At 45.0% G+C, this 18,436-nt stretch overlaps 1 protein-coding gene across 3 annotated transcripts in view; it reads right to left on the reverse strand.

Moving 5' to 3' along the window:
* Positions 1-362: 362 nt before the first annotated feature.
* Positions 363-18,436, reverse strand: part of NCK2 (NCK adaptor protein 2) — a 153,352-nt gene continuing 135,278 nt past the window's right edge. For 2 of the 3 annotated variants that reach the window (XM_032176741.2, XM_032176736.2), the window contains exons 4-5: positions 12,928-13,649; positions 363-562 (exon numbers count right to left, since the gene is read on the reverse strand). In XM_032176741.2, the coding sequence (XP_032032632.1) occupies positions 368-562; positions 12,928-13,649 (917 nt within the window). In that variant the 3' untranslated portion in view covers positions 363-367. The remainder of the gene's footprint in view (positions 563-12,927; positions 13,650-18,436) is intronic. The other variant, XM_032176742.2, reaches the window with a different exon arrangement.

Below are 18,436 nucleotides of genomic sequence, written 5' to 3' on the forward strand. Positions count from 1 at the left end.
GACGTGGGCGCTGCCGCTGGGTGGCCTTAGGCTCGCTCCTGCGCTCACAGGTGCCCTGCGTCTTTTTAAAGAGGGGTTCCATGAGCGGGAACGAGTTGAATGCACGAGCGCCATTTCCGATGGAAAAGGAATAATGTGAACTCGCCCTGCTCCTCCCCTCCTCTAAAGCTGGCCGGCCAGGTAGGCTCGAGTGTGGGTGTGAGGCCTGGATGGCAAATGGGAGACAAACCGACCAAGCGACCTGAACATAAAGAGAGACTCGCGGAGAAGCCGTCGGGGCCGTCCCCACCGGAGGAGCCTCTGCCACAAGGCCGGGCGGGCAGCTCCACCGTGGGGCCCGGGAGGCGAGTGTGGGGCCGGGGCGCCGTCACTGCAGGGCCCTGACGAGGTAGAGCTTCTCCCCGTGCTCGCTGGTGAAGATGGGCGCCTTTTTGTAGTGTTCCACCAGCTCGTCCATGGTGTGGAAGCGCCGCTGCCCAATACAGTAGACATTGTCCACGAGCTGCACCTTGAAGTGTTTGTTCTTCCCTGACGCTTTAAGGGACACGGAGAAGTCGCTGGGCTGGGGAGGAAACAGAACACAGTTACAGCCGGGCCACAGCCGGGAGCTGTGTCTAAATCCATCCACCTCTCCTGTGTGTCTAAATCCAAACCACCCATTGCTCAAACACTGGGTCTCTGTTTTTTTTTTTTTTTTTTTCTTGAGATGGAGTTTCACTCTTTTGCCAGGCTGTAGTGTAGTGGCCCAATCTCGGCTCACTGCAACCTCTGCCTCCCAGGTTCAAGCGATTCTCCTGTCTCAGCCTCCCGAGTAGCTGGGATTACAGGAATCTGCCACCACGCCCAGCTAATATTTGTATTTTTAGTAGAGACAGGGTTTCGCCATGTTGGCCAGGCTGGTCTTGAACTCCTGACCTCAGGTGATCCCCACCCCCTCCCCGCCTCAGCCTTCCAAAGTGCTGGGATTACAGGCAATAGCCACCACGCCTAGCCGGGTCTCTGTTTTATATCTAGAACGGCATCTGATGTTCAGAAAGACCTGGAGGCAGTCCACGATTCTGAAATTCTGAACCAAAGAAAAAATAAATTCTGCTTAGCCCAGTTTCAGTGCTAAATGTGTTTTAGTTATTTGAAAAGTGCAAACTCATTATGGAATATACAGCACTTCACTATGGAATATACAGTGTTGCCCTGACTGCTCAAGAAATTTGCTGTTTTTCATTTCCCAAACTATTTTTTGATAAACTGGGAATTTATTAAGAGTGGTTTGTATGCAGGCAGTAGCTAGAAATTTTACTACTTCTGATGTCTAACACTATTAGAAATTAAGACGTCAAAATTTTTCTAATTTTTTTTTTTTTGAGATGCAGTTTTGCTTTTGTTGCCCAGGCTGGAGTGCAATGGTGCGATCTTGGCTCACTGCAATCTCTGCCTCCCAGGTTCAAGCAGATTCTCCTGCCTCAGCCTCCCGATGTGCCACCATGCCCAGCTAATTTTTCTAATTCTAAGCATTTAAAAATACAAACAGCAGTAGAAAATTCTGGTCGCATTTTAAACATAGTTCACAATATCCCAGAGGAAGCTGAACTATGGTTTGAGTACAGATTTTATTGAAAAATATTTAAATTCTGTGATGTGCCTTACATTTCAGAATATTTTAGAAACATGTCATTATTTTAATTAAAATGTATCTTTTATTGGCCAGGTGCAGTAGCTCACGCCTATAATCTCAGCACTTTGGGAGGCCGAGATAGGTGGATCACCTGTGGTCAGGACTTTGAGACCAGCCTGGTCAACATGGTGAAACCTGATCTCTGCTAAAAATACAAAATTAGCCAGGCATGGTGGTGGCGTGCCTGTAATCCCAGCTACTTGGGAGGCTGAGGCAGGAGAATCGCTTGAACCTGGGAGGTGGAAGTTGTAGTGAGCTGAGATCACGCCACTGCACTCTGGTCTGGGCAACAAGAGCGAAAACTCCATCTCAAAAAAAAAAAAAAAAAAAAAAAAAAAATCGGTCTTTTATCTCATTTGCTGAAAAACATGCAGGAAAGAAGATATTGAATGATAAATGTTCTTTGTACAAAAAATCAAGTTTTGATCAATTCATTAAACGAATAACAATTAGTTACTAACACATGCAGGCAGGCGGTGCCCTGGATACGTGTGTGTGCATGCAGGACATATGCTCTGTGACAATCCGGTGTGGGGAGCAGATAAGTAGAGGTGTACAGATGGCTGCACAGGGCAGTAAGTTCTATGAAAAAAAAAAAAAAAAAAAAAGAAAACAAACAAAAAAACAGAGTGGCATGAGAGAGGAGCATGAGGTACCGCAGCTCTAAGTGTGTGAGTGTGTGCAGATGTGAGAGGGAGTATGTGAGTATCGAGAGTATGTGAGAGTATGAGTAGCATGTGAGTGCATCTGTGTGAATGTATAAATGTGTGTAGGGGCAGGAGAACCCTCTGGACAATGTGGAGCTGAGCCTGTGCTCTCCAAGGCAGGGCTGGTACCTCGGACATGCCTGGCCAGTGGCAGGACCACAGCCTAACATCCAAAATTCTTCAGGGAATTCCCAGACCAGTTTTCTGCTTTTCTCAAAGCCCAGAAACTTCCTGCTCTGAGGGTCCAGCAGCTCGGCCCTGCTCTGCGACCTCCCAGCAGGACCTCCAGACAGTTAACAAAGGCCTAGGCCATTGTCTATTAGAGTCCACAAAAGGCCAAATAAATGTTTGATAAGAAGTGTGCAACCCTTGCAAAACAAGAAATCACTCCATTTATACCAATGACAACTTAGGGGAATGAGTGTCTGAGAAGACTCAAATTGTGCAAGGCAGCTGGGCTCACCCACCAGCCACAGCTGTTAACAGAAAAGAATGAAAGGAACAATTGTAAGTATAGTTTGTATTTATGCATGCCTCTGTCCCAAATAGACCACATAAGAACAAACCTTTGAGGGGAAAAGCCCCATCTTATCCCCATGTGAGGCCCAGGGCATGCTCCTGGATGAAACTCCAGGAAGAAACCAGAAGGTTAATCTCAGATTAGGCCTCAGCCTATAGATGATTAATATTCTGAAAATATGTATATTGTGTACTAGAAGTTGTACCTTTAAGAAAAGATGAAGGGCAGTCTCACTTACAGAGTTTACTATAAGCCAGACTCAACTTAGAGATAAAGTGGCATCATTTTTAGTGGAGGCAGTATGGGAGTGAATCATGGTAAATATAAGATACACCCAATTTTAATTAAGCCAAATGATCAACAGATGACTTTCTCCATAAGGGAAATTTGCTTTTAATTCAAGCTCCTTAATTTAACATCATGGTGTGTGTGTGCCTGTATGCATGCATGAGTTGCAGCAATAAAATTTTCGCAGCAGAAGAGGTAACTTTTAGTTTCGTGGGCTCCTGAGCAGAAACCTTTAAAAGTTAAGGATGTAGAACCAATTTATGCCAAGCAGGAGTGCTAAAAGTTGGGGAGTGTTCTTTAATTTAAACTGAGTAGATTTTCTGTAGGAAATCTGAAAAAGAACAATCTGTATACTAACATACACCGTTACATGTGACCACTGAACACCTCCAAGTGAAGTGTGAAGATGCACTAGTTAAGATGTTCTCCAAGTGTGCTCTCAAGACCAGCAGCATCAGCATCCTCTGGGAACTGGTTAGGAAGCATATTCTCAAGGGCCAGTCATGGCAGCTCACACCTGCAATCCCTGCCCTTTGGGACGCCATGGTGGCAGGATTACTTGAGGCCAGGACTTTGAGACCAGCCTGGGCAACATAGTGAGACCCAATCTCTACACAAAATTTAAAATAATTAGCCAGGTGTGGTGATGCATACCTGTGGTCCCAGCTACTTGGAAGGCGAGGGTGGGAGGATCACTTGAGCCCGGGAGGTCAAGGCAACAGTGAGGTATGATAGGGCCACTGCACTCCAGCCTAGATGACAGAGTGAGACCCTATCTCAAAATAAAAAAAAAAAAAAAAAGAAATGCAAATTCTCAGGCTCTGCCTCAACCCTGCTGCAGCAGAAATTCTGGGGTGGAGCCCAGCCATCTGTGTTTTAACCTCCAGCACCGTGTGTTTTAATAAGCCCTTCAGGGGACTCTGATGCAGTTTGAGAACTGGAAGAAAGAAAATCTGGAAGAAACATCGGCAGTGTTGGAGCCACCAACAAATGTTTGGTCACTAGAAAAAGATGGGAATGAGATTTATGGGCAAAGCAGCCCATGATGGAGGGAGATCCAGTCTGCGATACTTTTCTAATTCTGTCCTGAGGACTCTGGCTCTGCTCCAGACATCTCTCATAGGGAATACCCCTGAAGGGACAGCTGAGACACTGCTGTATGGTCTCTTCCTTTCAAAGTGAGCCACCAGTCCCTGCATCTGATGGAGATAGAGTTACTCCTGACCCAAAACAACTGTGCCTCCAGAGGGAGCCAGGGAATGATTCCCATGAAAGCAACTCCGTCAGTCCTGTTCTTATCTGTTGTAGTCCTTCCACGGTTGGCTTTCTAGAACAGATTTCAAGAAATCAGATGAAAAAGGACCATGCCACACTTGCTCCTCAACAAGTACTAGAGTACTGATAGTATGGTAGAGTACTCTACATTTAAGCTTGTCAAAGAATCTTAACACATTTTTGAAACGTGCAGTCAAGATGCTGTCTGAGGCTGCAGTCATCTGAAGGCTCGACTGGGGATGCAGGCCCTACTTCCAAGGCAGTCTGCTCACATGAACCCCTGGGGGGGCTCTGTAGGACTGCCTGAATGTACTCTCAACATGACAGCTGGCTCATCCTAGATCAAGTGACCCAAGAGAGAGCAAAGAGGCAGCCACAATGCCCATCTCGGAAGCTGCCCTCCATTGCTTCTGCCACATCTTGGTCATTAGAAGTGAGTTGCTCAGTGCAGCCCATGCTCAAGGGAAGAGGGTCAGGCTCCACCTTCTGAAGCAAAGAGTACCAAAGAATTTATGGACATCTTTTTAAGCCATCATAGATGGACAGACACAACACTCATTAAAATTTTCTATGATTGTACTAAAACCTAACTAGACTCAGTCCCCGGGTTTTTAAACATCTCCCCTTTGATTTCTCCTCTTTAATTGCCACCTTTGTGCTACCTCCCACTGTCCACATTTCCTACACCTTCCATCTCCAAACACTGTACTTACTTGGTATACAGTAATTTCTCTGTGCTGACGACTGGGCAAATTCTTCAAATTTTCAAACATCAGACCGCTTCTTCCTGTTATGTCCTTCTATGAGTATTCCTTATAAGGAATGATTTTTCTATTCTCATAGTTTTTGAATCAATGGTTCTGGAGAATGAACAATTAGTACAACCCATTCATTCGACCCTTCTTTTCAGAAAGTCATTTTCCAAGTGGAATCTAAGGACAATTAATAGGTTGGTGGAAAACCAACCTCTCTTGGGGCCTCTATCCTCATTATTTTTGTTTAGGCTTTAGATTCTGTGTTTGAATACAACTAAGTGCAAGAACCCTATTTAACTCCACATCCCCATACTGGGCTCAGAGTATCTGGTGTTCAACAAACGTGCAGACTTAAAAATTTCTAATTTTGACTGCCTCTTCCAATATTCATTCCTTTAGGTAATTCTTACACCTCATCTCTTTGCAATTTGTGCTCACGATAAGTGGGTACTTTTAGAAAAGAACAATAGAGAGCACACTCTTTGATCCCATCTCTACGGCTTTGCCAGCTTGTTCCATTGCCTCAAATACTTGCTGAAAAGCACCTTTGCAGTTTTATAAAACAGATGTCCTGATCAGATACGCCTCTCCCTCTCTCAAGATTTAATCATTGTTTTCTCATAGAAGGAAAAAAATGAATGCCGAGGACAGACTTTAATATCCTTTATTTCCTCCTCCATCCCTGAAAGCTTATGTATTAATGCGATTTTCTTCTAAGCACAATGGTCATGGGGAAATGGGAGGGAGGGGCCTTGCTCCAGGTACTTTTGGTTCTTTAAACCTTAAAACTTCTCCTTATCTTTCACTTTGGACTTTATGAAACGATGAGGGTAGAAATGCCCTTTGTGTGATTCACCAGGCCTCCCACAGACCCTGGACTGATCTCCAGCCATGCTGAAGTCTCCAAGCATCAATAATCTGCACATCTCCTTTTACCGCCAGAGAGAGGTCACCCTGTTGGTTTCTTATCACAAGTTGTATCATTCTTTTCTTTTGGTAAAGACATGTTTTTCTCCTTTTACTTCTTTACAGAAGGCACTCTTCTGTCCACAGAAGTGGTTCATTTACCTCCCAAAAGTGAGAACGAATGGGTTAGAGGCAAATCGTGATCCACTGATTAATAGTTTCTCTGTTTTTATCTCAGAAAAGCTGCCTTTCAGTTTTACCGTTCTATTCAGTCACCTGCCCTAGTTGTCTAAGGTAGCCTTCTTTTAATAAAAATAACTCCTGCCTATACTTACGCTGCTAGCTGTCAGGTGACCCTATGCTCTTTGTTTTTACATCAGATTATCTCTTCCTTGCCCCAAGTGTGATGAGTCTCACCAGCATTTCCTATTCTCCTATCAATGTTCACTCTATAAAATATTTACTCCACAGGCCTGAAGCCAATCCACACTGACATGTTCAAATATTCATCTCATTAACTTTGGAAGTAATCTTATTTACATAAATGAAAAATCAATCATCAACTACAGAGCAGCCCTCCAAGTCCCATCTAACCTAATCTAGGCAAATGGAGCACTCCCTGTCCACTTTCCAGTTAGTATGCATGTATGTGTTTAGCCCTCCCTATCCCCAAATGTATTTCCTAAAGTCACATGTAATACCTCACCGTATAGACCTGTAGAATATTGTCCTTGTTATTCTGTCTTTCCATAGTGTCATACCTGATGTGACTGAGTGATAATTTAAGTCAGAATTTTACCATATTACACAACAGTATGCAAAAGGGCTTGAATCAAGTGCATACTCCACAATGCAGTGGTTCTCAAATTGGAGCATCAGAATTATTCAGGGGTTCATAGGTTCTCAGGATTTGGAACAAAAAAAGGACTCAGAGGGCTTCTTCAAGCCGAAGTTGCAGAGCCCTACCCCAGAGATTCGAAGTCAGCAAGCTGGGGCAATCTGCATTCTAGCAAGTTTGCTGGTGATGCCGGATGCTGCTGGTGTAGGAACCACACTTTGGAATTATTGCCATGGATGGTGGCTGAAGAAAATTATATGTGGGTATTCTCCTGTTCACTTGTGGCAGCATCTATGCTTGGCTCTGTTATACTTCCAATGACTATACTGTAGATGGGATTTTTAAAATGCTAAAATGAAATGCAGTAAGGAAGATGGGTGAACAGACCCAGTCTGCAAATGACTCCACCATCAGTTATTACACAATGAACTAATTTATAGTAAACTGCTTTCTGTGCTATAAACTCCACAGGGATCTGAAACTCTATTTTGTTACTCTATGCTGCTCTTGCCATGCTATAAATGTCATGTTAAAGAAATGCTTAGTAATAGTGCCATGAGAAACATCCCCAGATAAATGAGAGACCCCACACAGAAATACAACTCAAAAGGGGAGACATATGCTCCCTGAGTGAAGACAAGCAAAATGTAAAGCTGAGATTAAAAGGTTATGTGGTGATGCGAATCAAAACCACAACGAGCTACCACTTCGCACCTACCAGAATCGCCATTTTGTACACACACACACACACACACACACACACACAGCCATGTGTGGCTTAATGACAGGATATGTCCTGAGAAATACATCATCAGGCAATTTGGTCATTGTGCAAACATCAGGGTGAACTTACACAAACCTAGATGGTACAGCCTACTACACATCTAAGCTATAAGGTATGGTCTGTTGCTCCTAGGCTACAAACCTGCACAGCATGTTACTGTACTCAACACTGTAGGACGCTGTAACACAATGGTGTTCTGTAAACCAAAGAGACATCTAAATCTATAAGACAACATAGTCACGGATTTTTTTTGCAGCCACAGCTGCAATTTTAACCCCAGTGTGTGATAATCGTGGAGCGCTCACAGAACGAGGCCAGCACATCTCCACCTTCTGGGAAAAACCAAGAGCCATGGTCTCGAAAGAAATTATGAACCTCTTACTGACCAGGTTTGCTACTGATTGTATTAAAAACACTAGCTTTTAATAAGACTCCTGTGTTCACAGCTACTGATTGTATTAAAAACACTAGCTTTTAATAAGACTCCTGTGTTCACAGATCCCAGTAAATTGTGCATTGCTTGTCTGTTTTAAAGGTCAGCATTGAAGAGCCAGCCAGAGTGAGAAGGCAGAGTCTTTAAGGGCCCTGGCCCGTTTGAGAATCAGAATCAGGTGATGAGCATTACACTTCTAGATAACAGCCTTTACTGCATCATCTTGCAGGCCCTTCCATCTTCAAGAGTTAAATATGCTTAAAATTAGAACTATTACAAAAATCCAGGCTTAAAACTTCCATTTGGTACTGGGCAAAAAGCCTGGCAATTAAAAATAACTTGTTATCTTTGAAACTGGAAAGATGCCTACAAGCACTGCTCACAGCAACCTAAGGTTAAGTCATCTTAACATTAACTCATTTATGAAGAAACACCATGGATCGCGGAGCCTAACCATGAAACCCTGGAAGCAGTTTTCACTTTGCTCTGACAATCTACTTCCTTCCAATTCATCAGCAGAAACACAGCAAATACAGCAAGTTTATTTTCAAACTCTAAACAGTAAAAAACAAACAAACAAAAAAAACCCACAAAAAAACCCAAAAAAACTCAACAGAAATACACTTCAAGAGAAATTACACTCAACAAAAGCTACAGTTCTAAATGAAGTTCAGCTTTATGACAATATTTTTATAATTCTTGGACACCATAAAGGAGTCCAGTTTCCACCACCATGATGCTCCGTCCTCAAAGAAGAGCAGATCCCAGTTGCCTCTCTCTGGAGGGCTTTGAATGCCTCTCTGATCAGTCAACAGGACCCTTGAATGAGCACTTACTCATTGTGCCAGTAATCTTTTCAGAGGACAGCAGTGGCAGCAGGTAGTACATACTTACTAGTCTTATAGCGTGCATTTAAAAATGAAATTGAAGCCTACTAGAACCAATACAATTCAAATACATCTTGGAAAGTATTATGCAGAAATGGTTTTAATAACAGCTGCAAGAACGTATAAAACCACTAAGAATGCATCATAGGGATCAAGGGTTTTCAAAGTGTGGTCCCAAAAGCAGCAGCATCACCACCAAGAAACGTGCTATTAATGGAAATGCAAATTCTTGGGCCCCAGACCTCCTGAATCAGTACCATTGCAGGTAGGACCCAGCAATTTCTGTTTTAACAAGCCTCAAGGCAATTCTGATACACACTACATACAGTTAGAGAATCATTATTTAGAGAAATGGAATGATGGAATTGCCTGAAAATAGAGTTTTGGGTAAAAGTTATAATTTCTATAAGAAATATTATAACTTTAAAAATACAGAAAGGAACTATTCTAACTATTTTATTTCCTGGCCAAAAACTTTTCATATATTTAAAAAAAGAGAAATGAAACATCCATTGACTTTTAGTATGGCCAATATGTGCATTAAATTATCCTTAGCAAGACAATTTTTCTCTATTGGAAAAAAAGTACTGTATGCCAAAAAATATTAGTATCTAATACTATTGCAAGACATAATAAATACATGATCTCTTTGGGATCTAAAATCTTACAGAGGAAAATGGCCACCCAGACTTGTGGCTGATGCTGTCCAGCAAGTCACCCAGGCCAGCTCTGCACCTTTTCCAACCATATCCTAGTTGTGATCTGTCACTTTCTGAACAACCTTTACAAGGATGGGAGATGCAGCAATTAAGAAAATAAAATATTGACAACTTGTACAGTTTACCAGAAACCCAGTAAAGGGTTACTGTTCATTTTAAGTACAGCTTTCTAGCCACATCCACAGAATCAATGTGGACAAAATGTAATATAAAAGGATTTATGATGGACACACACAGGGTGAGTAGGATATCTGAGTTTTCTGGATTTAAGCGGGTATGGCTCACAGGTGAAGGTATGATAACGAAATATGGAGAATAGGCAACAACAATGCATCACCTTTAGCTGCTAAGGATAAATGACAATTGCAGATGAGAGAGGAGAGCAAGGGAGGAGGAAGAAATGGAAGGACAAGCAGTAGGTACTGAAGTTCAGGACAGGAAAGAGGGTCCAATAGGTTCATTCGCTTGTTGGTTCACTGATTCATCTAACATATCCAACAGAAACTTCTGAAATACCCAGCACTTACTGATAGTGGATAGCGTAGGATGTGGCAATGTTTGTCTTCCCTGAAATATGCACCTCTCAATATTGTTAAGCAAAGGTCTAGCTCATTTACACTGCAATCACTCAGGATATTTTATTGAAGATCCATTCCAAAAAAAAACAGCTGTGCTTATCCAGAAGCCAGGCCTCATGTGGTAACCTTAATTAAAGGCCCAGGCCCAAAGATTGCAAGAAAAAAGGAAATTAAATGAAGATGCCTGCCTCTGAGTCCTGCAGGGAGGCTGAACCCCTCAGAAACCTTACCATCCTGGCATGCTGCAAAGGAATTATGTCAGATCATGAACCTAAGGGCTCTTGGTGGCCTGGTGGTGGCTGTGAAAGCCAGCTCTAACCTGAGAAATGCCAAAATGAGCAGGAAAACACATGGGGATGGGGGGAGGCAGTGGATGATGGGAAAAAAAAAACAAGCAAAGGACTTGTCCACTTGTCCACTAGGACAGGTTCCCGGCAGTCACAGATGACAGCTGAGAACGCCTTGGTTATGAACAGGAAATGCAGCCAACCTGGCATGGTTCTGCTGTCAGGAGAAAAGAAGCCACACACCTCAGGGCTCCTGCAGAATCCCTGTGGAACAAGGAATGCACACTAACAGCTGAAAATGGCCCATGTCACGGCATCCATCAGGACAAGCTGCCCCGTACAGCATCAGGCCACATGGAGCCTCAGACCAAGACGGTGCTGCTATGTGTGCAGAGCCAATGCAAGTCCCAGTAAAGCTCTTTCCACCCTATATTCCTAGAATCATATATGTTGTTCCTTGACTTCTAAGTTAGGAGAGAATGCAAAAAACCCTGAAAGGCCTCCATTAAAAAACTGTTAAAAGGAAATACAAACAATTAGTGCTTTAGTTCTTTAGAAAAAGTTAGCTAATTCTCTAACAATACAAGACAACTGACACAGTGGGGTGCAGAGTTCTGAGATGAAACCCAGACAATGCATGCATCCCTCCTTATCCAAAGGGATCTAGTCCCTGAATTCAGACAGCAATGACCACCTGTGCATGTTCCACAGAAAAGCCATAGGTCCTCCCTAAGGCCAGCAATCCCGGAGAACACCTTTTTCATCTACCCTCTAAAGTCTTTCCTCTTTTCCCCAAATCTTAGGCAGAAAGAATAATGACTGGCACCAATGTCTCCACACTGCAGGACTTCCTTCTGAGAAGTCTCCTCAAACTCAAAATATTTTAAGCTAAGATCATATTTTGTTCATTATACTTAGCCCTTAAGGACTCTGGACCAAGCACTTAATATTGTAATTGGTTTTCCAGTGCTTTCTCTAAGTTTCTGCTCGACTGCGTTGAAAGCGCTGCTGTCCTTAATTTGCTTAAGGCTTCAAACACGATCTAAAGGAAGTGGTGCACAGAGCTCTCGTCATGTGAGAACAATTCAATGTGATGTCTTGCCAAGAATGATAAACTCTGGTGACTTGATAAGAAAATCTCAGAGTTCAGATTTCACATGAAGTTATTAGCTTTCAGGCTGGCATTCCTGTCCAAGCACATCTAAGGCTCCGCAAAATTGATGACACCATAAAGGAGTCCAGTTTCCACCACCACGATGCTCCGTCCTCAAAGAGGAGCAGATCCCAGTTGCCTCTCTCTGGAGGGCTTTGAATGCCTCTCTGATCAGTCAACAGGACCCTTGAATGAGCACTTATTCATTGTGCCAGTAATCTTTTCAGAGGACAGCAGTGGCAGCAGGTAGTACATACTTACTAGTCTTATAGCGTGCATTTAAAAATGAAATTGAAGCCTACTAGAACCAATACAATTCAAATACACCAAACTCTATCTCCTAAATGCTTGTTTTGGAAGTCTCTCGATTGTAGGTGTATTCGGAAAGACATTTACAAAACTGGTCGAGTATTTCCTTCACACACGAAAAGCCTGCCTTCTGGGATGCAGGCTCCACCTCATGCCCGAAACTCACCGCCCCCGGCCTGCCCACCTCTGGAACTGGGTCTGCTGCCCCAGTCGAGTGGCCTCATATCTCCGACTCATTGCACAGAAACAAAACTCATCTCTCCCAAGAACCCCTGTTTTCAATTCATCTCGTAAGTGCTTTAAAAGCTTTTGAGAAATGAACTCAGTGGCGCTGCCTGCCGTGGCAATGACCTTGGGATTACATGGTTTACAAAGAGAAAGAAAGCAAACAACAAAAGGCGGTGTCACAAACCAGCCACCAGTCTTGCAAAGATTGCTTTCTCTGGGACACAGACCGAGTAGAAACAAAGTAAATCACTCGGGCCTTCTATGCACACAGAATGGCAACCAGGAAAGAAAATGATGTTTGAGCCTGTAAAATACAAGAGGGGGAATCTTGGGAGAGAAGCAGAACCACCTTTGTGGGCTAAAAACATTTTTTTAGTTAATCTCCCACCTCCAGAAATGGACACCCACTATCCCCAAAACAGATGCAAGGAAATCACGGAGTAGCAAACATTATACTAAATGGCATTCATCTGCGTCTCCCGCTCTTTCTAGTGTATTCGCACAATGTGAAAAGGGCGTGGCACACAGACCCACCGCGCAAGGCGCATTTACTGCCTGCAGCCAGAGCTGTGGGCGCAGCGCACTTACCGAGGACTCGCTGTCCCTAATGAGGAAGTCGCCCTCCACGCCCCGCTCGTTGAGGGCGCACTCGGCCTGGTGCCGCGTCACGTTCCCGTAGTACCACTCTCTGCCCGCGAAGCGCCCGCTGGACGAGGGCCCGGTGTAGCTTATCTGTGGGGCGTGCGCAGGGTGCAGGGCAGGCCCGTCACTGAGGACCACCACGTAGTTTTTGGGGACGAGGCCCACCTGGCCCCGGGCATTTTTGCATTTCCACCACTCGGGATCGTTCTCGGGCTTCTCGATCACCTCCATGGTCTCCCCCTTCTCGAAGTTGAGCTCCTCCTCGGTGACTGAGCTGAAGGGGTACAGCGTCTGGACCACATGCAGCACGCGGGAGCCCTGGCCATTGCTCAGCGAGGCGCCCTTGCGCAGGCTCAGGAAGCTTGGGGACTCCGCAGCCGCCTCGTCCACCTCCTCCAAGACGTAGTTGGAGGGGAACCAGCCGATCTGCCCGTTGTAGCTGCCCCGCCACCAACCATCGCTGCACTTCTCCATGACAGTGACGCGCGACCCCTTCACCAGGGACAACTCATCCTCCCGCTCCGCCACATAGGCGAACTTGACGAAGGCCGGGATGTTGAGGTCGTAGATGCGGTCGGCGCCGCTGCCATTGGCGGGGTACTCGGCGTCCGTGCTGGGCGTGGGGGACGCATCCCGCGCGCTGGTCTTCCTGCGCGTCTTGCCGAGGCCTGTGGAAACATAGCAAGGCTCAGTGGAGCGGGGCACTTGGGCACCACCCCACTCCCTAGCCTACCGGGATGTCTACGCAGTTTCTCTGGCGGTTAAATACAAGGGGACACATGGACAGTGCTTACAAACTGTAATTACCATGAGAAAAATAAGGTTGCTGGCAGCTGCCTCCTGTAGTTGTGAAGTTACTTAAAGTTGAGAATTAAATTGATCTATTTTATCCATAAAATCATGTCACAGGGCCAGCACAGTGGCTCATGCCTGGAATCCCAGGCTTTGAGAGGCCCAGGCGGGAGGATTGCTTGAGGCCAGGAGTCTGAGACCAGCCTAGGCAACACAGCGAGACCCTCTGTCTGCAAAAAATTTAAAAAAAAAAAAAATTAGCCACCTGTGGTGCACATCTGTGGCCCCAGCTACTGCAGAGGCTGAGGTGGGAGGATGGCTTGAGCCAGAGTTGAGACTGCAGTGAGCCATGATCGCTCCACTGCACTCCAGCCTGTGCAACACAGTGAGGCCGTCTCTAAAACCAAAAAATGCGGGAGTACCAGTGACACAAAAGATAACAAGAAGAGTAGGTGGTTTCCTTCTGAAATAACCATTTTTAGAGCAGCCCTGCGCCTCTCAGAAAAATAAAGTATAAATGCAGAGAAAATACCTTTTTCATTCCTAGAATGGGTGGGAAGCCAGACTAAATGAATTCAAAGACCCATTAGAACTCTAAGACCATCCAGCCTTAGGGAGCGCAGCCTGTATAACCTGCCCTGCCCCCAGCTGCCTTGCCGCTGCCGCCTCTATTCCTGGGACACTCACTGCTGCCACCCTCACCCCTGGGCAGCATAACAGCCCTACTGGGCAAAACCCATCATCTTCACCTTTCTTCACTTCTTACAATCCTTCTCTTCTTTCAAAACAGCAGACTAATTTCCCACAAGATTGTGATGAGTGCATTAGGAAAACTTAGCTGATACCTTCAATCGAAGGCAAAATTTTTCATACTGTGATTCAAAGCCCACTAGTGGATCATAAAAAATCACTTTAATGGGTTGCAACCAGCCTATAGGTATGTGCTGAATTTAAGGGAATAAAGTAGAACATTTCAGTGCATCAAACACAATTACAGTAAGTACTGTTTCTTCAGTCACAGATGTGAGTATTGAATCAGATTGAGAAACATTTCTTCCTGTGCATGAGGAAAAATGCTAGAAAAGCCCTAAGGTAAAAATGTTTTTACTGTGTTAAAACGCACAGAATTCCGGAACATTCTAGGAGAGGAAAGCATGTCAGCCCCGGAACTGGGGACACACCCCACACAAGCAGACTGGCCTTCCTCAGCTGTCCTGAGAGATGAGTGCTCCCACCACAGCTCTGCTTCAACCTCTACCTTAATCCGTGTGGAGGTTTAGTCATTTGTAGACTCCTCAAAATGACTTCCCCCAAGCACTTCCATGGGTAGCTTGTACCCCTTTCTCCTTTTCTTCCTTAAACTAGAGTAAAGGGCGATCAGTCCTAACAATTACTTGTGCTTCTATGGCCTTGCTGAGTGGGCAGGAGGTCAAGAGGGTAAAAAGGCTGATTGTCCTCAGTGGTGGAGAGCTGGGCTGCTGCCCCCCTCCCACTGCCACTGCCCTGGGACATGCACCCACGCAGCGTCAGGAGGCGTGTGAGGCCACGTACGTTTCAGAGCAAATACACTGATTCATTTATGCTAATGGCCTCTGCCGTTTCTCTTTGTACATTTTATGCACGTGCATGGGAAACACAAGAGTAAGCCAGAATATTAGAACAGGTGAAACGCTTAGATTTCTACTTTGTGTTAACTTATATAAAAACACAAAACCTCTAAATCTGAGAACTCATCCTTTCACAGGATTTCAAAGCAGGATGGTTCAACTACACAATGAGAGCACCATGATACCACCACAGCTCCACAATCCAGAAGGCAGGCCATCCATGAAAGCAAACTTTTTTGTCCAGAAGGAAGTGGTGCCCAAAGCTCAACCAGGAAGGCCTTACAGCCTTATCAAAACAGCTAGCAAGCCGGGGCCGACGGGGCTACGCTGAGGCCAACTTTTATTGGCAACAATGATGCCAAGAAATAACATTGAACAATAAACTTTTAATAGACCTTTGCAAACATGTAAATTACAAAAGCTACTTGAGAAAAAACGCCTGTGGAAGAGGTTTCAGAATATTCATCAGGCCACAAAGATAACGGTGACAAGATCAGCAGAAAAGACATTAGATAGCGGCCATCACAATATGTTATAAAGACACTTTATAACTGATGTATGAATATTCTACTTTAGTGACTTCTTTCAAAACAAAATATAGTAATTTAATTAATACAGCCACTGACTTCCTGAGACATACTAGGCACCAACTTAGATTTTGGTGAGGGGTGAAATGAGCAGACAGGCATGCTTTCTGCCTGCACAGAGCTTAGACTTCTCCATCAAGACTGGAACATTGTACATAGCAAGCATGCAGCGGAAATTTTACCTGTTTTGCTCGAATGTGATCTAAATAGTCTTTGGCGCAACTCAGAGGGTCAGTGCAGACTGAGAGAGAGCTGCATGCTCTTGGTCAATTACTTATTAAATGTCTCTCTGTGTACTGGTTTTCTTACCCCCCAAATGTGAACATATTAGTCTGCTCAGGCTACCATGATAAGTACCATAGACTGGGTGGCTGAAACAACAGACATTTATTTCCTCACAGTTCTGGAGGCTGGAAGTCCAAATCAAGGTGTGGGCAGGGTTGGTTCCTTGCAAGGCCTCTCTCCTGGACTTGCAGATGCTGTCTTCTTCCTGTGTGTCTTCACATGGTCTTCCCTCTGAGTGTGTCTGTGTTCTAGTCTCCTTTTCTTATAAGAACACCAGGTAGACTGGATGAGGGCCCACCCCAGTGACTTCATTTTAACTTAATCACCTCTGTAAAGGCTCTATCTCCAAACACAGTCCCATTCTGAGGTCCTGCAGATTGGGACTTCTTAATGAATTTCAGGAAGATGCAATCTGGCCCATGACAGGCACCAGCATCCAGGTGATGCTATAAAGCACAGGAAGTGCTCTGTGGATAACAATGATTACTCTTATTAACTAAGCTGTGGCTTTCTTGTTGCTCTGAATGATACCTTACCAAAAGAGGACCAGAGTCCTCTTTAAAAACACTTGGCCATGATCCTACCAGTGTCGGATGGCCACCAAAATAGAAAGCCTGCCTGCCAGACTTTGGCACCTGGGAAGCAAACGCTCTTCCATCGGAGCAATGTTGTATGTAGCTGCTGGTGCAGTGAAATTCAAGAGGCTCTCGGGATGGAGAGGGACCTGACTTTACTGACACCTAAACCCTCACAACAGTCCTGTGACAAAGTGGGCAACTTCTTAATTTGTGGAAATTAGGAAACTGAGGCTACAAGAGGTCAAGGAATTGGCCCAACATACCCAGCCAGTGATGTGGCACAGACTGTACACCTAGTAAATCCCCATTCAATCCATAATAGTCAAGAAGCATAGTTCTGATAGCAGCTGGTGTCCAGCATGGTTTTTATGGAAAGCATTATCATCTGTAATATGATTTCTATAGGAAATGAAACTAGGACTCTGAATTGGGGTGCCAAGAATCTACTCCACTCCTTCCCTGCCCACTTGCATGCCCAAGCAGAGAGAAACCTTTTCTCTTTCTCTACAGAATGAAGAGGTCCCTGTGTCTCCAGATGGAAGAGGGGCTGAGGTTCAGATAATGAAGATTTTGGATAAGAAATGTAATACCAGTGACAGGCCAGGGCCCCAGAACAGCAGTTAATAGGTCTCGGCAGGCTGGAGGGGTACTGTGTGGGAAAGACGTCAATGGGACCAAGTTGCTGGGTTGCTGAGAAAGCAGAACCCTTTTCTTCTCTGCACCCTGATCCTGCCCAATGGCCAGAGCCAGGGTCATCTGGAACAGAAGGGATGGGAGACCCTGAATGCTGGCATATGAAGATTTAATGTGCTCAGCCCTCCTGATTGCTAAGGATATCAGAGCAAAAAAGCTGTGGCTGGGAGAAGGAGGGGAAGGGTGCCTGTGCAAGGTGTCTCAGTGGTAGGAGGAGGAGTGGGAAGAGAAAAACGCACCAAGAGTGCAGGTGGCCTTTCTATGTGAGGATAATTAAGTAAACTGCAACCCTAGAGTCAGGAGAGCCTTTACACGGGGGCAGGCTTAGGGGACTCAGCGATCCCTCGTCCTCCTCTTGCCTGGACTTCACCTGGAGCTGTGACCCAGCCAGGTGGCAGCTGGGACATCTCAAAGGGAAGGTTTCCGCTGCAGAACAAACAAGGATTTGTGTGTGTCTGGGAGACGGGAGCGCTGCAGCTGTGCGTCCTGACCGAGGGCAAGTCCCTGAGTGGTCCAGGCTCTAAGCGACTGCCTCTCTCTAATTCGAAGGCAAACTCATTACCTTGTAGGTAAAGAGGCGGCACCCAGATCCCAGTTTCCTTTCATTCTCTGTATGTAGTTTTTCTACACATCTCCGCTTCATCGCCTCATCTTTCATTAAAGTAAAACCACCTACTGCTTCCAGTTGTAACAGAAGCACAATTTGAACTCCAATGTGTGTTTATTTTAACAGGGTAACGTGATTCTTTTCTCATAGAATTTTACATATTTTCTCAACAAGACAGGCAAATCCTCATACTCACTTCTATGACTCGGGCTGTCTTTAGCTACCATAATGAAACCATAGCCAACCAGAACATGGCAGACTGGAAGTCCCCATCATCCAGGGCCCCTGCTTACCAGTCTATGTCGC

Source organism: Hylobates moloch, unplaced genomic scaffold (genome assembly GCF_009828535.3).
Source record: "Hylobates moloch isolate HMO894 unplaced genomic scaffold, HMol_V3 SCAFFOLD_15, whole genome shotgun sequence".
Classification (NCBI taxonomy): Eukaryota; Metazoa; Chordata; class Mammalia; order Primates; family Hylobatidae; genus Hylobates; species Hylobates moloch.